This window comes from Chaetodon trifascialis, chromosome 19 (genome assembly GCF_039877785.1).
Source record: "Chaetodon trifascialis isolate fChaTrf1 chromosome 19, fChaTrf1.hap1, whole genome shotgun sequence".
Lineage (NCBI taxonomy): Eukaryota > Metazoa > Chordata > Actinopteri > Chaetodontiformes > Chaetodontidae > Chaetodon > Chaetodon trifascialis.
This window is the reverse complement of record NC_092074.1, coordinates 4,360,424-4,384,492: the sequence shown is the minus strand read 5'-3', so window position 1 is coordinate 4,384,492 and position 24,069 is coordinate 4,360,424. Positions and strand designations below refer to the sequence as shown.

The 24,069-nt window shown below is 43.9% G+C and overlaps 1 protein-coding gene across 1 annotated transcript in view; it reads right to left on the bottom strand.

Moving 5' to 3' along the window:
- Positions 1 to 24,069, bottom strand: part of rev3l (REV3 like, DNA directed polymerase zeta catalytic subunit) — a 75,003-nt gene that overhangs the window by 12,004 nt on the left and 38,930 nt on the right. Inside the window, exons 5-19 of the mRNA XM_070986792.1 lie at positions 22,976 to 23,117; positions 22,441 to 22,535; positions 21,007 to 21,111; positions 19,977 to 20,061; positions 15,193 to 15,335; positions 13,369 to 13,497; positions 12,902 to 13,139; positions 11,591 to 11,733; positions 4,639 to 8,473; positions 3,089 to 3,996; positions 2,808 to 2,884; positions 2,424 to 2,549; positions 898 to 1,087; positions 620 to 734; positions 244 to 359 (exon numbers count right to left, since the gene is read on the bottom strand). Of these exons, the coding sequence (XP_070842893.1) occupies positions 244 to 359; positions 620 to 734; positions 898 to 1,087; positions 2,424 to 2,549; positions 2,808 to 2,884; positions 3,089 to 3,996; positions 4,639 to 8,473; positions 11,591 to 11,733; positions 12,902 to 13,139; positions 13,369 to 13,497; positions 15,193 to 15,335; positions 19,977 to 20,061; positions 21,007 to 21,111; positions 22,441 to 22,535; positions 22,976 to 23,117 (6,447 nt within the window). The remainder of the gene's footprint in view (positions 1 to 243; positions 360 to 619; positions 735 to 897; positions 1,088 to 2,423; positions 2,550 to 2,807; positions 2,885 to 3,088; positions 3,997 to 4,638; positions 8,474 to 11,590; positions 11,734 to 12,901; positions 13,140 to 13,368; positions 13,498 to 15,192; positions 15,336 to 19,976; positions 20,062 to 21,006; positions 21,112 to 22,440; positions 22,536 to 22,975; positions 23,118 to 24,069) is intronic.

The window sequence follows — 24,069 nt, the reverse complement described above, 5'->3', positions numbered from 1 at the left end:
ACTCAAATTGTCAGGTTCAATAATCGCATTCAACATATTGCATGCTGTTCATAATGGCAAGCACAGCAAACAACTTTTCCTTGTAGAAAACAATCAGATGTAGCAGATGTAGATGTAGTTATACAGCCATAGCATATCCATCTATTTTTCACATTAAAAACTGCTTTGAACTCTGCTTCTTCACACGCATACTTTAACTATCAGAAGGGAAAACATCCCAGCTGTGGTGGCAGTCGGCTCTACCTGGCACTCGTGACAGCTGCTGACAGATGTCCACTCTGAGCGCTGCGGCCCGCTGGAGGAGGTAGCCCCACGAATGCATCTGCACCTCATACCCCACCAGGATGTCTGGGTCATACCTGACAGAAAACAGCCGAACGAAAAGTTTATTTTCAGAGCAGTATACAGTGATTGCTTTGATTAGCATTTCACAAACCAAATACTGTTTTAAATAAATATCATCAAAATCATTTTCTGCTTCAGAAAAACTCTGGAGTGACGCTTCATCACCAGCTTTGCATATGTGCGGTCGTGTCAACCCACTCGATTAATGTTTTCAAAGGGAGCAGCATATTAAAGAGCTGTGCTGACACCTGCTCAGCCACACATACATACACACCTCCTCATGATGGTGATCAGCTCCTGAAACAGCACTTTCTCATCAGCGGCGTACGTCACCTGCAGCCCAGAGATGCCTGACCTGACCAGCAGGGGCGCTGTTCCTCTGTGACATGCTGAGGGCATTTCAACACATTCATCAGAATGACTGTACACAGGTATCATGTGCTTATGTGTCAGCCATGTAAACAATGCCACATACTTAGATTTTACTGAATAATGTTAGGTAATGACAAATATCCATCTTTTCAGCAGTGCGATGATGACGTGAGTTTTAACCTTGGTCACTTTGATGGTCTTTGTCCACCACAATGGCACCCGTCAGCTGGGAGCTATCTACATCTGGCAGGGGAGCATCAGAACTGAGGCAGTAGAATAAGGCACATATGGGATCAAACTCAGGGTCAGGCTCTAGGTCACGTCGGGTTCTTGCATGGAGCTCCATGCCCATCAGCGTCAAGTGCTGGACCTGAGGGGGAGAGCCAAAAAAAAAGTTTAATTTAAAGGAAAAAAGTCAATCTGAAGCCATGATCTTTAGACTCAGATTTTGTGGTAACGGTGTCTGTTAACTAGGAGAAGAATGAAGGCTGAAAACTCATCTTTTGCAGCACATCAGGGTGCTCTCTGCCTATCAAATTCTATTCCTTCATCTGTTAAACTCAAAATTATCGAAAATAATCACGATCTTTCTCTGACTGTGCCCAGATTTTATTTTTCCTGTGTCAGTTTTTCCATTTTTTAGGTGCGGTAATGTTGCCAGGGTACCATGACCTCGAGGATTTCACCACTTGCTAATGAATGAAGCTTACTTTACTGATGCATTCACTCAAGTCTGTCTGGATAAGAGCATCCATTAAATGCCAGGAATATTAAGTGTAAATCCTAATAGACTGCACGGGTTCCAAGGAGAATAGGATTCGGTGGTAAAACTCAGCCACTTAAATGTCAGTTTATGTGCCAAGAGATACATGAGGGGCTGAGCCCAGCACCTCTGAAACCCTGAAACCATGTGTGGCCCTGCTGGTCGAGGATCGAATCCTGCCAAGCTTTCTCTCCAGTGTTTTGCCTTATTCTCTCTCTTCCTCTCAGCTTTCCCTCCATTACAAAAAAACAGGTGCAGCTAAACACAACTACAGGTCCCATAGATCAACACTAGACAGTTCAACTTCACAATAATTCTAAACAAAAAGGAATGTTTGGGATTTGTATGTGGCTGAGGTTTGCTTCTGATTGCCTGTAATATTTTGGATCTGCTTCCAGTTGGCAAAATACCCTTATTTGCTCTGAAGTGTGCCTTTACTCAGCCACAGTTCATTTGTAAGGTTTGGGAAAAATTACTCCAATGCCACTCTGCTTCCGTGAGTGGACAGACATCAGAGCGGCGTGTCGATCAACTCTAGTGTTCCCATAATTTTTCAAACAATGGCAACCTTTCATAGCGAACTTTCTGGTATGTCACGGTAACTCCAATACCACCATGATTGCTCTGTTGGATCGTGATGACATCCATGTCCAAAGCCAAAGGTTTTATTTGCTCAGGTGCAGTTGTTTTAGACTGTTGAGGGCTGAGATGTTGCAGCATTTCTTTGAGCTCCATTTACAAAGTTAAACAGTTAACGATTAGAACTTTGTGTACTTGAAAAGGCTAAAATCAGAAACTAATTAGACCAAATTATACTCTAAAGGATTCTCACTCAATAAGCACATTTAATAAAATGATAAGCAACTCCAACCCTAAAAACTGGACTGAATTGCAAAAACAGAGTCAGTCTGATAAAGTGATGATATCAAGTGTTGACGCTCACCTCATGCAGAGCTTTGGCATCCTGCAGGTTTTGCATGCTGATTTTGAAACCGTAAGTGTTGGCAATGCTGGGTCCTTCAATCTGAGAATTATCTTTCTTTGGCACCTTCAAAGCAGCAAACTGGTTCTGTGGAAGGCAGAGAAAAACAAGACAACACAGGCACATCAAATGAACAGCAAAAAACATTAAAGGTCCATACAAACAACTGAAGAGGAAGAGGGGCTGGCGTCATTCAGAGTAACAGGCTGGAGGCATACATCAGTGCATACGGCACTCTCCGTGCACAGCTCTGCACTGGTATTCTAAAGCAGTTTCCCAAACCAGGGTGGACTGAGGTCTTTGATGTGGTGAGAGGTTGAAAAAAATCAACACTTGTGGTCTGACCTTCATCTGTGTGGTCAGTAACACTCTTCTCAGTGGGCTTCTCCTCCTCTGCTGGAGTCTCTGAGAACATGGATCCTCTGCAGGAGGAATAAGAACACAGTTAAGTAACAAGCAGGACTGCATGTACATAGAAGATTTACTCAAGTTAGACATAATGCAAAGAACTGGTCACCTACACATTTTAAATCCTGGCACACTTGTCACTTGAACACCTTTTATTAGCTGATATTACACATTACAGATACAGATTACAGGCAGAATGAAACCACTGTTTTTCTTACCCACAGATAGGGGTGTGCTGCACACTGGCTCTAGGTCCCCCTTACTTCTCCTCCGTCTCCTTAAAAAGGGGGTGCTGTGAAGGAGGAGGGGGCTAGTCCTCCCCTCATCCCTGTTATTGACATTGAGGAGTGAAGGACTAAGATTCTCCTCTAAATAGTTAGAGAGTCTTGGTGAGAGTGGTTCTGGAGAGTTTCCACTTTGCCTCTTTTCAACGGGCTGGTCTGTGCCTGAGGGGCTGGGCTGACAGGACTGCTGCCAGGGAGGCAGCTCTGGGGACTCTGGAGAGGTGGCTTTATCTTCATCATCATCATCTTTTTCTCTGCCCTCTTGTTCAATATCCACACTGCCTTCATCTGAAACTGGACTGACCTCAGTGGATTTACATTGAGAGCTTGCATTCTTCATGGGAGATATGATTAGGGACATGCTACGTTTCTTTCTCCTTCGGGTCCTGATACTGGAAAGTCTCTCGCACTGCTCAATCTTCACTACTGGACTGCTGGGAGCACTGGGCTGCTCAGTTCTCTCTGCGTTCCCCTCCACATCCAGCCCAACCCCTGTCTTCAGCAGCCCTGTGTCTCTTCTCCCTTTCTGTAAACTCTCATACTGTTTTCTGGCTTCTAGCCACAAATGCACACGCTCTCGGCTTGGTGGGTTTTTACAGGGCAGAAGGATGACCTTCTTGTCACTGGCTGAGGATGGGTCATGCTTGGCATGCTCTTTACTTGTGTCTGAGGCCTCAGCTCCCTGGGCTTGGGAAGATGAGATAAGAGCGGTGGCGGGGTGTGTCATGGCTGAGAAGGCAGTCTTCCAGAAATGCAGGCCCTCCAAAGACAGTTCCCCACTGAACTCTGCTAGCTCCTTAGCCAGTCTGGTACCCACCAGCAACTTACGGCCACCAACTTCCCTACACAAAAGACAGAGGAATGTGATTATTATTATTATTACAGATTCCATCAATTAGAGCCTGACTGAGACTGGATTTTGAGGCAGACACATTTCTATACAGATATCTTAACATTTATCATCCAATTCCCACTTAAACATTCTAATATTTTTGATGAGGATTCCATGTCACAGTTCTCCATTTAAGAACTGTGACAAGATATGTACTGAACAGGACATTTAACTGTTTAAGAGCAAAACTGCTTCTAAAATATATCGTTAGCATTTCGGTTCTGTATTTTCTGTTCTGTGTAAATTCATTGTTTTTCACTAAATTGTATTGCGCATATCCTTGAGGTTTAAAAAACATGTTAAATGCATTTCCTAATAAAACTACTGCTTTTGTTTGTGCATTGCTATGTTTCTCTGCAGCACCAACTGTACATGCACACCCTCATGCTCATACATGATGCGTATGATATAGTTGGGGATGGGGACCCACTTGTGAAGGCATGGTTCCATAACTACTACCTTTAAGAAACAACATGCCTGTCTTCCATGTTGATGTATTGGTAAGGCTCTATTTCTTATGTAGAATGCTTTTCAGATACATTTTTATCAAAAGGTAATTATTATTTCCGCTTGTGCTGCAATATTGTCTTACATTGGTTTCCCTGGTGCATCAGAGGGGTCGCTGCAAAAGGGTTCCTGGAAAGTGGCCTCCGACATCTCCAGGTCCAGCAGAGTGCTGAGGATCTCCTCCCGGCTTGGAGGGGACATGAGGGGTTTGAGAATGTGGGCTCCACCTCCTGCCCCTCGCAGCAGCGTGCTTGCCTTCATCTGGGATAGTGAGCTGACGGAACGTGGAGAACTACTGGGTGTGGTGGATGTTAGTCCATCAATGCCCTCCAGAAGCTCCCCTGTTGAGGAGCCTTCATGGTCGACAAATGATGCAGAACTTAAAGGCAAAGGCAGGACAGGGTCGAAGACGGAAAAGAGCAGCTCTTTCCTCTCACAGTGAAAGTCTTGAAAGGGGCTAAGTGTATGGGCTTTACCTAAAGAGAAGTCCCACTCTCTGCTCCTGATTTTCTCAGAGTCGACGAATGTGAGGTGATTTGACACAGATTCCCCATTCTCGGGTCTATCAAAGAGGTCAGGGCTGACAGGCCTTGCTTTGTGCCAGTCCGAGCCTCTTTGTAGTTCCTCCCCAGAACCAAAAAGTCGATCAAGTTTCTTCTCAAAGCCCAGTGCCTGAGCAGATACAGCTTCCTGGCTAACATCACTCAGAAACTTCACTGGTAAATTTTTATCAGTCAGGACAAACTGACTGCTGCTGTATGGGCTGGAGAATTCTGTCTGGTCAATGGCGTTTATATCAAAGGTATAGTTGTGAGGGAGCTCTGGTGACAAGCTGTCTTCTATGAAGTTGCAGCTGTCCAAGCCTGGGTCTGAGAGGAAGATGGGGCAGTCATCTGACACGTTGCCCTCCTGCTTCACTGACAGAGTTGGCTGAGTGCTGCTTGCCTTGCCTTTCCTGATTCTGGGCTTTTTATCCTTAGGCGTGGTAGATTTTGGGGCCCTTGGTTTCCGTGGAGTGGTGGAGGGAGCTCTTTTGGATTTAGCTGGTTTAGTTGCAGGATCTAATAGTGCTGTGGCCTGGGCTATGGCAGTGGAGTGGCTGTCTGTACCGACCACTTGTAAAGGAAGGGCCTGTCCCTGCTGCCTCTTCTGGAGAAGCTGCTTGAGAACAGCCAAACCAGAGGGTGTCTGAGAGAGTGTGGGGACTTCTCCATTCTTAGGGCCTGAGTGTGGGTGGACTGCTGCTAGTTGGGTTTCTTTATTGCCTTCCAATGAGGGTCTACCAGTCAGAGGAGGTGTAGGAGCTGTGCACTCCTGTGAGGCCTCTGCCTTTACCACAGTGGTCTGGCAACCTTGCTGCTTCAGCTGAGCCGGTGCTGAAAAGCTTTGATTGACCTCCATGATGGAAGTCTCACAGTCCTCAACCTTTGGTTCTATAGACTGAGTTAATAAGTCTGATGTAGATACAGTCTGGGAACTGTTGTTATCTGTGCTCACTGGCTGCTGAAATGGTGGGACCTCTTGAGAGGAACACTCAGAAGTAGGCAGCTCATCCTCTGGGAAAAGGAGCTTGGAGCTGTCTTTGCATGAGTCATGGCTTTTGGGTTCCTCAGTCTTCTTTTTGCGAGACTTTCTAGGTGTTGCGGTGGTTGTAGAACTGCTGGCAGTACCTTCAGCTGTATCTTTAGCTTTCTTCCTCTGCCTTGGAGCAGCACCACTACTTTGTTTCGATTTCTGTTTTTTTGGTTCCTCTTCCTCCAGAGGCTTAGTAGCAGGCTTGCTTACTTTCCTTTTAGTGTCTGTAAATTTCTTGGTTTTGGCAGTTTGACACTTACTTTGTGCTCCTTTGGTTGAAGACACTGTGCGTGGCTTGTGAAAAGCAGAACTAAGACATGGGTCACTGAGTGGATTTATAAGCCGTTCGGAACTCCTGGTGTCCATAAGAGGGTCACTGGGAGACCAACAACGTGGGGGTGTTGTGTCTGTGGGGCTTGGGGATCTATCAGAGAGATAGCCCAATTCGACCATTACATCAGTATAATCAATGCCATGGTCTTCTGCTAGCTCACAGTAACATGGCCGAGGGGGCGGTAGAGAGGGTAGAATTTTGCCTCTCTGACAGCCTTTAATTCTTTTTGCCCTTTCACACTGTCTGACCCGAGGTTTGGAGGAGTTGCAGACTGTTTTCTTATTTGTGGAGTTTACCTTTGCCCTTCTTTTGGGGTGTTTTTTGGCCTTTGGCTCAGTGATAGGAAACTTGACAGCAGTAGATTCTGGCACCTTGGGCCAGAAATCCTTGAGAGGGGCCAGTTTATTGTATTGCTCTAGTTTGTCTGGTGTAAGCAACACCAACTGCTCCTCTGCATTCACTTTAGACATCTTCACCAGCATGTTCTTCTGTCCTTTGAACCTGTTGATAATTATATACTTAATGATGATAGGGGGTTCCTTCTTGCGCCGTTTCTGGTACTTTACTTCCTGCCCACTGGGGATATTCGTGTCCTTAAGACGTTCTTTGATGGAGGCTGGGTGTTTATAACGAGCAGCACCTGAGTGTTCTCCATCCTCACCATCATAGATCATCTTCCGTTTGGCCCTCAGGGTGTACTTACTACCAGGGAGTGCTGAAGGTTTAGTACAGGTGACTTTAGCTGATAAATCTTGCAATTGGCTTAACCTATCCTCTGCTGAATCTTTAGCTTCTTCAGAGAAACTGGAAACTACGGTGGCAGAAGTCTCTGAAAGGGCTTCTGTCTGTTCATTTACAGACCTGTCCTCACTTTCTGGCTCCCCCTTTGCAACTGGCTTTCCCTCTGTGATTGTTCCATCTGTAACTGGCTCAGCCTCTTGAAATGGTGTATCTTCCAAAACCGCCATCTCTGTGTCTGCAGTTACGGGACTAGCAGGTGCGATTGAGGTGAAGCCAGTACTTTCCTGGCTGTCAGAGGTAGAGTGTTCAACTATGTTTAATTTGTTCCTATGTCCTACCATTCCCAACCTTTTTTTATTCACTTTTAGCCTTGATCTGCGAGGCTGGGCCTGTTCTACCTCGCTGCAGGAATCAGCCAGCTTTTTGCTCCCAGCTTTCTTCCTACTGAGGCAGTTGGAGAGGATGACGCTGGGGAAGAACTTGTAGTGTGCTTCCTGCTGGGCCACTATAGTCCTCTCTGTCTTATTTTCCTGATAGTCCTCGTACCTGATTTTAAGTTCACCAACATCTCCCTCCTCACTGTCCTGGCCCATTTCTTCCTCCTGAGGATCAAGAAACTCATCCTCCTCCATGGGTGACGGGGATGAGGACATGTTCCTCAGGATGGGGCTTTTACTGTCCTTCTGGCTCAGTTCCAGCTCTGTCTTAGCTGAGCAGTTTCTCACCTCTGAGTAACAGAGAGAAAAGGTCCTGTGGTTCTGAAGAATGGACAGACAGTTTGTTTCTACATTCTTTATGCTGCCGTATTTATTCCTGTTTTTGGTGACCTTTCCATTACCAAATGGGAAACTTTCCAGATCTGTCTTATCCAAAGCTATGGAGGTTTTCTTGTCATAGGTGTACAGGGGTCGTATGTCCTCTTTGTCTACACAGATGGGAGACACCTCAGGGTGATTGGCGATCTTGCACGGAATGGGGTGTTTGACTGGTGGGATGTAGGGGATTTCTTTATTGACCTTAAACCCTGTCGAACATTCACTACTACTGTCCTGGCTGCTTTTTGATTGAAAGTGCTTGTCAAGTGGTTGCTCCGTGTCCAGCACATGAACTGGTCTGTGCTCAGTGTGCTTGCACTCGAGAAGAATTTTAGCTGGGGAAGGTGGCTCCATGTGAACAGTCTCCCCGGAGAAGGGATTCCTTTTCCCAAGCATCTTTTCTGTGACTATGAGCGAAGACTGGGTCCTGGAGCCACTGTCCGTTAATGATGAATCTGTGGATACAAAAGATGAGAAGAGGCACCTTAGTAAGAGTTACCAGCAGCAAAATATAGATTAAACTCTCTAATTTTCATATATACTCATTTCTCTTCAAACATGATCCTTTAAAAACTTTAGATTTATTAATAATTAAAGGAAACAACCTGGGGCAATATTCACAAAACATTTTAAGGGTAAAAGTATCTCTTAATTGGCTCAGTTAGGAGAAACTCCGAAAAATATGGGGCATGTCCGTCCTAAAGAATTCAAAAAGTATTTTAGAACTAAAAGTAGCCCCTTAGTTTGAGAGAAGATAGAGACAGTCCAGAGGACTCCTAACTTGCTAAAACCTACTCGCAGTCTGTGAGTATGTGCTGCAGATACGTCTCATGTCAGTGTTTTGGAAAAACAGAAGGATAAAGAAGAATATGGTGTAAGATCACTGTCAAAAAGACGTGTCCATAATTTAAGTTTCGTATTTGTAAAGTTAACAATTTGTGTGTCATAAAAGTTGTTTTGCACAAAATTCCGCTGTCATATACGTGAGTCTGTGAAATTGGGTTCGGGTTACGAGTGTTTTTATATGAGTATGAGTCTAAAAGCTGTGAGTGCAAAGTCTTGAGAATATGACTCATTTTTCTACGACTACAAAGTCTTCACTATGGATACAAATTCAAGTTTACGGGTACGACTCGAAAAGTGCTGAAATGACGTCAATGAGGTCACAGTCAAGTCGCAGGGGAAAGTAATCGATCCGCGATTCCTCCAACTGCGCATGCGCATGCCCCAGACGCAAACATGCAGGGCAACGCCACCATCCCTGAAGAGACTTCACAGGTAATGTCAATAATAACGTGCATAGCTATTATTGATTTCATAAAATCGAACCATTTTATACAATATACATTTCTTGGACTCCAGATATTTACGTGCCGATGAAGCTAGTTTAGTGCTATCGTTACTGTGTGCTATCATTCATAATTTTCGACCAGAGCATTAACAATCAAGCCAGATTTGGGATGAATTAACGTGAACCAGTAACTTTGTGTAAAGTTAACACGGAAAGAGGGAGAAGGTTGATATGGAGAAATAAACCCGGACATGATGAATCATCCTGCTTATTGCACGGTTTACAAGTGAAATTATAAATTTGAGACAATAAGTTACTGGTTCACGTTAACTCATCCCAAATCTGCCTTGATTGTTAATGCTCTGGAAAATTATGAGGACAGTGCATTTTTTGAGGGGTAACATTATATTTTTTTAGCTGTTTAGTGCAAACTAATTAGCACTGGCCCACTTATAATCCCAGTAACGATAGCACTTACTTAGCACTTACTGGGATTAGAAGTGGCCTAGTGCTAATTAGTCCGCACTAAACAGCTAAAAAAATAATTTAAAAAAATTTTTTCTTCTTATGTTTTTAAAGAAAAGGTTTTTTTTTTTAGAAATACAGGAAATTTATGACAAAATATTTCAAATGTGAGGACAGCGGGAGAGAAGTGTAAAAGATGGGATAATCCTGGGAAAAATGGGAGGGTTGACAGGTCCACTATAGACTGAAAACTAAAAACAGCTTAATCTGTTCATCACACTCCTGTGTATTGATGAATATTTCACTTCCCATTTACTGATACAAATCAGTCACCTGACAAACACCAATCACTGTAGACACACAGTTGCGAGTGGGTTCATTCATGAAACATCGATAACAACAAGGTCAAACCCACCCCTTCTAAGTTCAGGAGTTCTATTTGCTCCCTACAAAAAAGCTGCTCTCAGCAGCTTTGTGTATAGCTCTTAAGAGGAAACTCTTGCCAAGCCATTTTCACTGCCATTTAGGAGGACTCCTAGTGGCAAGATCCTTTGTGAGTACAGCTCACTGAATATCAATTCTAATTAGGAACTGGCTCCAGTGGTACTACAACTAATTAGACTACAATCTTTTGGTATAACGATTCCCACTGTCTATTCCCAGGTCTGACATTTAAAACAGAAGATGTTTCATATTCTTGTTCTTCATCTCTCTCATCTTAAAAAGTAGGAGGCAGCTTGTCCCTCATTGGCTGCTGGTCAAAGACAGCTCAATTTGTACTGATGATGTGGTTATTAAATAATGAACATCTTTAAAACTTGGCTGCATAACAGATAGGAAATACAAATATTGCACAAATACTACAATAGAAGGTCAACTTGTACACACATGTATATAATCACATGATGTTGAAAACCAATTTGTGTATACAGACGGCAGCTTTGTGTTTTCCATGTATTTCCAACCTACTGCGGCTGAGGTGCATAATTTTAACCATGTTTCAATGGTCAAGTGGTTCCAGCAAAACAGCTACAAAGCTGGCAGATGGCAGACCCTAAGAGAAAAACGTTTTAATCTATTTAATCCTAAAGAAAATGATATGTGCCTTTGTAAGCGCTAGTGGTGGGCAATATGATAATATAAAAAAGGGTATAGTTAAATATATATCACATGTATGTACAAGACTGATAGAAAACAGCATCAATGACAAAAGCAGCACCTGATATCTTCACCTGATCAAACTGGGAATGAAAAGTCCTTTTAAAGAAATGTGTGGTTTTTGAGTCAGTGTGCAGGCATTTTTCATCAATATTATAATACATTGATAGATTGGTAGGTATCCCTTACATGATTGTTGGATCAGTGAAGTACCTTTATCTGTCAGGTATTTAATTCAGTGGATTAAACTTTTTGATGATGATTTTATCCATAAACTGTTTCTAAATAGATTCTTAAAAAATGTACTTTATCATATATCAATATCATGACTATGAGTCCATCAACAAGTTCCATCATGTACAACTGTGCCCTCACAGCCTGAAGTTCACTGACAGTTATCTGACAATAACTCAAACACCAGGGAATCAATTAGAATCCCAGAGTCTTGCACTATATTAAATCACAGCGCCCTCATAATGAAATTAAATCATACAGCCCAAACCTAGCATCAACACAAATTGTTACCGTGCAGCTGCTGTCTGATTTTGTATTCTGATAGCCTTGATGGAAGATGAATCAGCAGGGGATGTGAGATAAGCGTCAAAGCACACTGACATTTAAGTGCTGCCTCAGTACGTCTCAGCATGAGATGACTCACCGCTGCTCTCGTCTGCGGCCCCATCAAGCTGGGGGATGGACAGGTTGGCGAACAGAGAGTTGTTCCCACTCCACTCCATGTCTTCATCAGAGGACTCCTGCTGCTCGTCACTGGAGCCGTCCTCTGGCTCCTTCACACAGGGCCTGCACACGCAGGGATGACAAGAGCACTCACTAAACAATGCACAGCTCACTGTGGACGACCTTCATCTGACTGCCTGGTGTCTGCTGGGTGGTGTTTGTATTGAAGCAGGAGCACACAGCCAATGGGGAGAATGAAGCTTTCACTCATTTCCAATTGATCTGGATGTGTGTATTGCTTGTAACTTACCTTACTCTTTCATAGTAAACCCAAACTGATTGCCTTGGACTATTTACTATCGGAACCAGGCCAAATTTCTGACACATCAGCTGTTTGACATCCAGGTTTAGACAGGGTTGTGATGCATTATTTTTTGCCCATACAAGCAGAAAGCTGGCAGTCGGACAGTCGGATGGATTTCTGGTATGTCAGAAAAGTTGGTCAGCTGTCTTGCAGGTTAAACAGTTCATCACCTGATCTCCTGAGTGGCTGCTGTCAAAAGACCCATTACAAACTGTGAGTTTGTTTCAGTATCATTGGAGCAGTTTTTGACATGTGGTGGCTGACTGTTGTCTTGACTGAGACTTTGCTGTGATAAAACTAAATCAGACTGCGGACACGCTTTTCTGCCAATACTTCTGAGGACGTAGCCATCTTGTCTGAATAAATCTTAACTGGAATTGGCATTACACCAAACCAACTGAAGGTTCCCTGTTTATGATTGAGGTGTATAGAGTGAAGACAGAAGTTGTGGATTTGAGCCATGCATAAATGATTGCATTGCACAAGATTAATAAACTCATACTGTGTCTGCCCAGCTTCACACTGTTCAGTACAAAAGATGTCTTTTAAATTGTCTGTGATATTCTTTGTAAGTTTCATCAAGGGTGAGTTGAAAAGCTTTTGAACCAAAACTGTACCTACAAAGATATCAAAACCATCTGTTGTTCAATACAGTACTAGTAGAAAAATGTTTAATTTGCATTTAACAAAAGAAACCAAATCTAGATTGTGTGGGCACAAGCAGCCATATTGTCAAAATAAAGTTTTGGAATGGCAAAACTATTATTAAAATTACAGTCTCTATGATCAAAGACTTGGTTACCCAGCCCTGGTCTCAGATACACAAATTATGTTGGCAGGAAACTGAGCTGAGCTTCTCAGCCAGATAATATCGGACACAGGCAGAACAAAAGGTCTTTCACTCAATCACGACACAGACAAACTTGCCTTGATAAAGATGAGTTTTCAGGGTGCTCACTGTCCCACCGCTGTGACATTATCATGCTGAGCTCAGCCTCTTCTTTGTCCATCTCTGGCCCTGCCTCCTCCTCATCACTGTTGCAATGGTAGCTCCTGGCACCAGGAAACGACTGGGACTGGGAATTCTGCCTAACAGGGTTCCTGCAGAAACCATCGTCCTCTAGGCCTGCCAGCAAATCAATGATGGCGCGGTCTTGGCTGCCATCTGCGTACACAACAACAATAAAGCATTTACAAGACGTTACATCAATTAGCTGTAAGCAACAACTTTAAGCATGGTACTGTATGAATCAGTGAAGTCCAAGCTATCAACTGCTAATTGGCTTTACCCTCTGAACTACAGGCTTTCCTTTCTGCTTGTGTTATAACTTTTATTTGCAGGCAGAGCCTAAGTTTGACATATATTTTTAAACAGAAAGGAGCGGCTCCCATACCTAACAGGGTTGAGTGGTTGGATGTCTGAGAGAGCGGGAGGAAGGTCTGACTGTTCTCCAGGAGGCTCAAGATGGCCTCCTCATCAACGACAGCCTCCTCTGGGATTTTACAACTGCTCCTCACAGAGTCTGGGATGGCAGCAGGGAGAGAAGAGTACTGTTAGCGTAACTGACACATAATCTAAAAAGAGATGTCCATCAACATGCACGCACATACAGCAGGAACATGACGGTAAATTGGGCAGATTAGGCTAATGCTAATCACACAGTGTCACACCATGAACAACTGGAGCCATAGGGAGAAGAAAACAAAAGTCACTTTCACCAGCTACCTCTCTCCAACCACAGTCAGAGAACCAGGGCAATATAAAGAGGTAGCAAACAAAAGCACTTCAGTGACTAGTAATTCATCATCTTCTTGCTGGATTTATAAAACAAGGCACAGAAACAAACAGGAAATATGGACAGTAGAGGTGAGAGTATATGGTACGGGATCCCTACACATTAATATGAAACAGTACTAGGGTTTGCCTTCTCGCCAAGCCCGCTGCTCCTCTGATGTCTGTGCTCTCTCGCAACTCTACCTATTTGGTGCCAGATGAAGGTTTTTATGAAGTTTTATTTCATTTCGTTTGATTTGAACGAAGTGTATTTTACAGTTATAAAATACTGTTCTGTAAGTGGAATCTGGTGACTTTGGTGAGAGCAACATAACAGCTGTTTCTGATTAAACAAAAAGGATCTTACTCTTTAACAAAAGGGTCCATCTCTGCAGGGATCCTTTCCATAATGTTGTCAGACACAATGACTCAGACACTGCAGCCCGTTTTTGCAGCTGCAGCTCTCTCGTTCAATACTGGACCATTTTCAAAAATTCCTGTCCTCATTCTCTCATCACTTTGACATGAAAACACGGGAAAACAGGGTCCATAAACACAGATACAATTTGACTAGAATTTTTCCCATTTGTCTGGGACAATGAAATCTTCCAGGACACGTGGACTGGAAGTATAAATGGAAATTCTGTATGGGATCCATGTCAGCTTAATAGTTTGAAAACGTCAAACAACTTGTTTTAATGAATTTGTTTGTTTATACAATGAAGAATTGTCAAATATCACCTCCACGAGACTGCTATAAGTTAACATAAAGGGCAATCCTTTGCCTCAATATTATTAACACCACCGAATAATACATTAAAGCAGTCAGGCTGGAAACCAATGACTTGATGCTCATTTGTCCTTGATGCATTTAGTGCTGCGTGAAATGTGACCAATGCATTTTGACTGTAGCTGAAGCCTTAAAACCAAGCACAGTTCCCAGGACTCCCAGGACAGTGAGCATCTGCTTTCTGAGATAGAAAATAACAAAATTTGGGGAAAATATTAATTCCTACACAGTACAAACGAGTAGAATTAACAGGGAACCGCTGCTACACCGTAGACTGCACCACAACTAACATGTACCTCGTCAAAAGTGAACACCAGGGCTAAAAAACCGAACGATAAATCTACCTTTAATTTCTTGCTGTTTCCAAAGCCTATGACTTCTCTCCGTGAATGATGCAGTAGTTTGAACATCTAGTACTTTCAATCTGCTGATGATGATCTGCTCTTCCCAAGGTTTCCATCTTTTTGTCAATTGAAGGAGTTTTGCATTAACCCGCTGAAGGTCAGGGTGCATTATGCTGCACAGACTGTAAAGCCCTTTGAGACCATATAAATAAAGCTGACCTGACATGAGGACTGTGTGATACACAGATACTCTATTTCACCATTTTACCAGCACAGATCTCATGCGTCCCCAGTAGTGGTCTTTCCTCACCTGGCTGCGAGTCCCTGTGCACCTCTACAGCATTAGCGGGGGTACACGGCAGTCCCTCAGGGGCACTGGGGTCAGAGTGGAGAGTCAATTCAGCAGGAAAATCCTCTTGGTCCTCCCAGTCGCCAGCAGACAAACTTTGTGTCCTGAGCAGAGTGAGACAGAAATGGAGACCGTTTATGCAGGGGGATAATAAATAACTGCTGTAATTTCACATTTTAGAAATCTTTCCTTCTGTTTAAGTTCTCAGAGGATCGTTGAAGGCTCAAGGATTCAGGAAACAGATTACTATGTACTGCAACACAGAAAACACAAGCTTGGATTCACTGATAACTAGAATGAATGCCTCTCGGTTGTATGCCTCCTCCAACCAGTCAAGCTGCAGTTTGTCGATTTCTGTCCAGACCCATATAGTATTAAGTGTATTTTTTGTTCAAATGGAAGTTATCGTGATATTGACGTACGATTCCAGTGAGCCATTTCCAGTGAGAAACATGCTGTCTTCACTCATAGACCATCTTTCCAGAGGAGCACAGAGGACTGATGGAGAGCTTCATCACAGCAGAGCCAATGAGCTACAGTGCTTCAAATATGGATGCTGCTGCAACGAAGCTACTGACTGAAAGAGTGGATGCTTCACACACATCTTCAAGCCAACAGCATGAAGATCTGTACAATCAGCACAGTCTCAAGGTGGAAACCTGAGATTAGTGGATAGAAAATGTCATCATTTTATCCTAAGAGACAATTGTATGCAATACTGTCACAGTCAGTGTATAAAGTCTATAAAGTCTAACTCATGACCACCAAAATCTAATCAGCTCATCCTTGAGGCCAAGTGAATGTATTTGCCAAATTTGAAAAAAATCCCTCAAGGCACTATGGAGATACTGTGTTGACAAGAATGGGAAAGATGTAGAAATATACATACATGCAGAGAACCGGAAAACAAACAAAACAGCCTAAACTACAAATCATACAAGAACAGGTCACATTATATTAGTGCCCTGGCAGTGACAGTTTGAATTAATCACGGACATAAAACAAGCACACAGATGAAATGCATGCAACACTTGGGCTCCCGTTGCATCTGCAGGGGAACGGTGGACTCATTTTAAATGTGTATGAGCATTAGCAGTGCTGTCAGCTTGGCTGTTACCTGAATCACAAAGCGGAGAACCTTCTGGTATCTGCCCTCACGCAGTCATGTTTTATTAGCATCTCTTTACTGTGGGTCTTAATCAAGGGAAGTGCCCTGTTTACTCTGTGTGAATGTGTACACAGAGCCGGTGTCTAAGTGTGTGAAGGCTGTATAAGTCTGTGGGTGGCTGGATGTGTGGAGAGTGTCTCTTGTCTGGTAAGAGAGAGTGTGTGTGTGTGTGTGTGTGTGTGTGTGTGTGTGTGTGTGTGTGTGTGTGTGTGTGTGTGTGTGTGTGTGTGTGAGCATATGAGAGTGTGTGCAGCCAAGTGGTGTGTGTCTGTGTGTTGGAGAGGGAATATGAATGGAAAACGGGCAGTCAGCCAACTTGGGCTTTGTATCCCTCCAGATCGCTCTCAGCTACAAGCTGCCTATCACGCTCCCTTACCCATGCTGCCCTACTGCATCGCCTAGCAACTCACCACTTAGTGACTCTGAAATATTGAAATGTAGACCAGGCAGACTGCTGCCGTTCGCAAGTGGAACAAATTTCACAGGAATGGTCACAAAAAAGGAAAAACAAGTTTCATTTAGGTGCTGCTGAACTGCACCAAACCCCGCAAGAGGCTTTTCAGATCTGATTTAACTACAGAGGCTTGAAGATTAGAGCCATGTGCCCCCGAGGCTGCAGGTTGAAAATCCCACAATAAGCAGGAGAAACTGAATATGAAATTCCCTCAAGCTACTGACTCAACCCCCTGTTGATCCAGTGACTGTCGGCATGCATGGTCAACTTTCTCAGGATAGATTCAAGCTTAGAAACACATTTTGATGAAACATGCTGCAAAAACTGTTGGGGGCTGTGTGGACAGACAGGTGAAGCTGCATAACACCATGTCTGAGCCCAGCAGGCCTAGAGGAATAAAGTAAACACTCCTGTGGAGTCGCTCCAGACAGAGACAGCACCGGCTGAGGATAAAACAAAAACAGATAGAACAAACTCTATACTGCATTTACCGAGACGCCACAGCCACATGGTCACCCTTTCACTTTAAATGATGAATGAGCTGAAGGCTTCTTGCTCTAAATGATAAATCCAACCTCATAGTAAGGCTGTTAAATGGTGAATGCTTTTCAGAGGTGATGGATGATGAAAACATGGCTAAATATATGAAATCGATGAGTCTTGAGTTTTTATCAGCTGGCATCTCGCTGCTGTTCCACAGTCTGAGGTTAGGATGACAGTAAGCGAGATTTTACTGCAGTCTCATTGTCATTCAGAGACTTTGTTCAGCCGGGCCGTATGAGGAAAGGCCTCAAGAGAGTGAGTGTGCCCGTGCCACTGTCTGGCTGTCTCTTAATTAGTCTGCTAGCTAACGACTTTAGAGGCGACGAGGGAGGGAGCCTGGCAGGCGTCGGGAGATTACTGCGGCGATTAACACATTTCCCTCCCAAGCCACGCCCCCCTCGCTGCCGTCACTGTTTTGCTGTGAGAGTTTGAATGACGCAGCTGAAACAGAGAGAGGAGAGATAACCTCCTAATCCACAGCACTGAGTTAACGAAGTCTTGTTGACCCTCAGCCCCTGAAGAAATATTCCTAATGAATGAAATGAGGAGATACAGCATCCCAGGTAAGATGTTGCATTCTGGGGTTTACAACATTTCATTTGAGGCAACTTGTTAGAAATTTAATATGAGCATGTGCATGAATGTCCAAAGCAGCAAAGTAGTTTAAAGATACATTTTATTCATATTTGTATTCAAAAACCCTAATTCCACATTTGTCGCCTCAGTGCAACGTTCTGCAGTTGCTTGTTAGGACAGCACCGCACTCGATGATGAAGACTTCTCATGATGAGCATGACGACCCCGCTCCATATTTATGTTATCTACCAATACTCACGGGAGATAATGGACACGGGCTTGTTTTACGGTCTAAAGTAGTGGTTCCCAACCTGGAGGTCAAGACCCCACTATGGATTGCAGGATGATGATGAAAACATGACAGAACAGGAACCAGAAAAAACTGATTCTGTCACACAGTTTGGTTTATCTGGTAACAATTGGTAGACATATGCAACCACTGATGAGGGGTCGCACTGTAAGTAGATGCTGGTTGGTCTGTTTATTGAAGGATTGCGACCAATATTCTTACCAAGCAGGACATTTTACCACGCGAAAATTAACGAGCCAGTGCTCCCTCAGGACAATAATGACAACACTGTACTGCAATCAATTTACCTGCAATAAACAGCCACCTGCTGATGTATCAACCTGGATCTTATTGATCTAGTTCTAGTGATGAGCAAAAAATGTGAGGAACCACTGGAACCTGATCAACAGTGTGCGAGAAGGTCACAGGAGGGGGAATGGATCCACCAACCAGCTTTGAGAGGCCAATCTGGAGTTCTTCTGAACCAACAGAAACCACACTGTCTTGGCCTTTCAACCAAAAATGATCCATGTTTACCACATCATTTAGTGAAGGGTATGGTGGAATCAGGTGGATGAAGGGCACAGCAGAGAATAAGATGCAGTCAGAAAATAAAGACTGAGGTTTCTAAAATATTTCAGCATGTACTGAAACAAAGGTCCGTGATTATGGTGCATGGGGTGCTTGTTTGTGTGACAGAGGGAAAGCCTGAAAACATGCACGATAAAAAAGTGATAATGAACAAAGTGAAACGAAATGAGAAATCTCCAGCAAGGTCTGCAGTGCCAAGTGAGTCCTTGAGAGTGCAGCAACAGCAGTCGCTGGGCATAATAGAGGAAGGGAATGCCAACAGAAAGGAAGTGACAGACTGTGTGTGAGTATTAACAGAGAGAGTAACTGAGACAGCCAGGCAGTGGGGGGAGTTGAGAGCCGCCAGCGAGCTGAGTGTGTGTGTGTGTGTGTGTGTGTTCCATCAGTCAAGCTCTCTACAAGCTCGACAACGAAAGACACACTGCTCCTACACCTCACCCCCTCTCCTCTGTTCCTGTCTGATATCAGAGGTTAGTGAATAGAAGCCATCTGGATGTGATGCAGAGGCACGCACGGCTGCCGAGCCAACTGTACTTTTATTTACAACAGGAAATACTTTCTGCCTGTACACTGTGTGTGTGTGTGTGTGTGTGTGTGTGTGTGTGTGTGTGTGTGTGTGTGTAACCTCGTCATCATCATTTCACTCTCTCCTTGCCTATTTCTCTATACTACACACATTCTGTCTCCACCCCGCTCGCTACATCTGTTCTGACTTTGCTCTCTCCATCCCTCCTTCCCATGTCTTCCAAACCCTGCTCTCACTCCCTCCCTCCCTCCGTCCCTCCCTCCCTCCCTGAGAGGAAAGAGGCGGCGGCAAAAACACTGACATGAAGATGAGAGGCACAGGGAAACTGAGGACATGCAACAGATTCATTACAGGTCAACACAGAGACCCAAAGATGAGACAACTTGCACTGAATGTGGTCTGAGACTGTGGGAAACATGTCTTGCTGAAGTGACTGGAAGCATCTTGTGCTCATTTTCACACCGTCACGCTGTTCCTCTCTTCCAAAAGTCCCTGCTTCTTGTCTGGATTTCCTCAGGGACATGGGACAGCTGTCCTGCGATGAACTTTCAGATAAGATTTGTTCTGAAACATCAGTCAGGAAGGACAAAGAACTTACACGTCAAACTCGTTCTCCTTCAGGATCTCCTTGAATCTCTTCAGGAAGATTTTCTCGCTGTCCGTTGAAGTGACAAACCCGCGATCTGGAAAACATCAGACAGACAAATTCAACAGTGTGTTCATCATTCCTGAAAACGCTGTGTTCTTACATTCCAGAGCTTCTCCAGACCTCAAATGTTTCGCAACAATTAAAACATTGTGGTCGGTAATTGCTGGTAAGCATGCTAGTAGTGGCTGGGTAATTTTGCTGTTAGTGGAGTTCTATTGCTAAATCACAACAATAAAATTGGATTGGGTGTAATTCTACATTCCAGGACTGAACGACAGAATACTTCCCAAGTCGTCACATTTTCTGTGCAAACTGTAATCTTTGTACGAGCTCTACACTTTTCAGACCTGGGAACCTTGTGTACTTGCAAGCAGGGCTGCAAGTGTGAAAGCAAACACATTTCAGCGCAACACAAGCACATTAGCCTGTGATTACTTATCACCCTGTTTCCATGACAGCTCTCTGTGTGCGGGGACAACTCAGAGTTTGGCAAGTTTAAAGTTCTTGTTTATGGTAAGAAGACAAAGACGTGTCACCAATCAGAGGGACAGTTCTAACAACAATGATACTCTGACTGGTGTAGGTAATGGAAAATTCAAAATGCTGTCTTCCACTGGAACAGGGCTCAGCAACTAAACCAAGACAGATGTCACAACTAGCTAACAAGGAGCTAAACACAATGAAACAATACAGTTAGCCACAAAAGAATTTATATCGCCTCAAAGCATGGTCATAACTATCACAGAGAACAGAAAGGCCGGCGCCCCCGAAATGAGGCCAGCTCACTGCAGCTTTGCTAAAGCTTTGAACATTTTGAATTTCAACTTTTTCTTTGATGAAGAAACCTTGCTGAAGTCTGTCTCCACTGTCTTGTATGAATATTAACCTGTTGGCAGGGAGAGGATTTACACATAAACATGCTCTACAATGTGTGAAAAAGAAAAGTTCTGAAGGCTGTTTCCACTGTGGATCTGCTCACCTTGTGACTCAGGGGTTTCTATCTGGGAGGCCTGGTTCTTCTCCCTCCTCCTCTGCTTTTCATCCTCCCAGATGGACTGCAGGCCAGGGTTCCTGCCAATCTGATCTGGACACAGTTGCAACACTGTGAGTCAGCTAACAATCCTATCATACTTTATTATTGTTTATATGATGAGTTTATAACATACAACAAAGACTTTCTCAGTTTTTATGGCAAGCAAAACTAATGAATCAAAGCGATGCCAGACATGAACCATAAAGTTCAACCCATATATACTGTAGTCCTATTTTCAACAGTGCACTTTTTGTACACTGTTACAGAGCAGATGGAAAAGTATGAGTCAGAACACAAGCACTGCCTGGCCTGGAGTGGCCTCTCCTTTCCTTTCTTCACTCTAAGACAGATGCTAGTTGTGGTTTATGCTTCTGCGTCCAGCAGGATCTAAATCATATGAAGTCCCTCCATACTTACAACCTCCATCCACAAACAAAACATTCAGCAAAACTGGCTGGACTGTAACCTGAAGCCCTCATCCCCACAAGGACATGTGTACTGAACGATCCTTTTAAAGCAGCACCAACAAACACTGCACACTTGTGGCTTCTCATACCAGTGAGAATCTGACCACCGGAGAACTGTTTGACTTTAATACCAAGAAACCACGAGTGTAAGCAGTGAACTGCACCCGTGTGTTTACCAGTACAGCTGGTCTGTGTGGCTTCCACTGAAGGGATAAAAAAGGCAGAGGATCCAATACTACTGAATCCAGTTGTGACTTAAAATGTGCAAAAAGGGCATATATTTGGCATCCCAGTTAGGGAGAATATAACAAAAAGATGGTGTATTTATTAAAAAGCATGCCTAGTTTAGCTCTGACACGTGGAGAGTCCCACGTCCCTCCTGTTTCAAGTAAAAGGATGGAATTTGTCTTTTCATCACAACCGAAAATAAAACAAATCCAGATGTACAAAACCTCTGAATATTATAAAAACACGAGGCCAAAGTCACAGTCATTAAATCCAAAGGTTTAAGCAAACAGAAGCAATAGTTGCTTCTGCTCTGTGCTGGGCTTTGTCAGAAACACCATCTGCTTTATGGGTCATGTTCACTTCAGTGAAATGCAGCTCCATCCTGGATTCTCTCATCTCAGTTAATCTCTGTCTCCCTCTGCTCCCTCGTGACAGGAGGTGTTAGATCGGCTGTTTATGTTTAGGGCTGCTAATGGATTTGATGGGTAGAGGTGATCAGAGGGAGGTGCTCTGAGCAGCTGCGTTCCGTCAGTCATCTCAGCCAAATGTCTCCTCAAGCACTGATGATTCAGCAGACAACCATTTGCCTTCCTCACTCCTACAACTGTGTCAGAGTGGGACACAATACCAGCAAAGACTGGTGGAGGGGTGCAGCAAGTGGGGACAATGTCCTCAGTGATCTTACTTTCAATTTCCAGGCGGTTGAGGATATCTACAGCCACAGCATCAACCTCTAGTTCACAGGTGCTCTGCTTCTCCACCTCATCCAGGACTAGGGAGCTGCAGGCAGACAGAAAGAACAGGGAATTCTTGAAGAGGAGGTATCAAAAATTTAAAAGAGGTAGCATTCTTGCCCTACAGTAAATTCTACTGTACTACTGGCTATGAATTAATTTTTGATACATGAAGATGAAAGAAAGTTTGACTTTGCTGGCTTTTAGTTATTTTCATCAGGCTGGTTTATTTTAAAGGGCATTAGTGCAAATAAAACAACAATAAAACTATTTTGAATAATGAGTCAGGAGAATTCATGAAAACAGGAAAAACATATCTTCCAAAAAAAGACCTCCTCAAAGACGTGGCTGAAACAAACTGTGGAAAGTCAACCATCTCTTGCAGCACAAGTTGTATTCAGAGAAAAAAACAGATTCACCTTTACTGTCAGGACAATTGCTTGGAGTAAGAGCTACTGCCACAGAGACTGTGCAGGTGGAACTCACCAGGGGATTGTATTCTCCTCCCATCGGACAAATGTGCCCCCCAGGGTGCTGTCATTAAGCTTGGAGGTGCAGGGGCTCTTCCAGGGGCTGATGCTGGGATGACTGCTAGGAGTTTGCCTGTCTGGGACAGCTGCTGCGTCCTCTGGAAAACACACAGGCGCACCGTTGAGTAACTGGTACTATAAGCTCTGAAAGAAGCTGTCAGCTCGCTGAAAGAAAACATCTTCCTTCATTTTCTGGTGACATGAATGCAGTAGGACTGATAAGAGCACAATCATGGCTTATTCTTCACATGGGAAGATATGAGTGAGACGATATCATCTGCAGTGAATGACAGTCAGCTGGGAACCTGGAGTCAAAGTTGATTCTTGATCTTGAAAACAACACTCAACGTCCACTGACTAGCCTTTTCTACAGCTTTCAACCAGGACTTCCTCAGCAGCTGAAAGGTGCTGTTATCATGGGGATGCTTCAGGTGTCAGATTATTACAGGTGGTCATATATGGGGGGTGGAGGAGGGTGGGGTTGGTCTCAGATACTGGTAGTGAATGTCGTCCTCGACCTTTGACCTCTTCCCAGTTGATGCTGTGAGTGGTTTTGGTCTGGTGTTCACAGACAGATGATGTTCAGGGTCCTGTGTTTCTCACAGCTGCGACATGTGATATGAAGCACCAGTCCAGGCTTCCCTGTAGGCAGGCATGCTGTCTTTAGAGAATTCCAGCAGAGCTCTCGTGGTACTGAAAAGGGGTTAATCTCTTAAGTTCTATGATGAGGTCAAAGCCCATCCACTGACCATGGCTATCACATGTGGTTGAAAGCTCTGGAAAAGGTGTTAAGAAGTGGACCTTAAGATTTCTTTGTCAAGTTTATGAGATCAGAATGAACTTTCACCAACCTGGGGTTAGCTCAAAGCTTGTCAAACTATTGCCACATTTCCACTAGCGCGGCTCGACTCCACTCTACTCCACCCGGTTGTTTTGTGTTTCCATTAGGGATAGTACCTGGTACCTGATACTATTTTTAGTACCTGGCGAGGTTCCAAGTGAGTAGAAGCGATACTATATGTGTGACGTCAACAGCCTGTCGGCCACTGA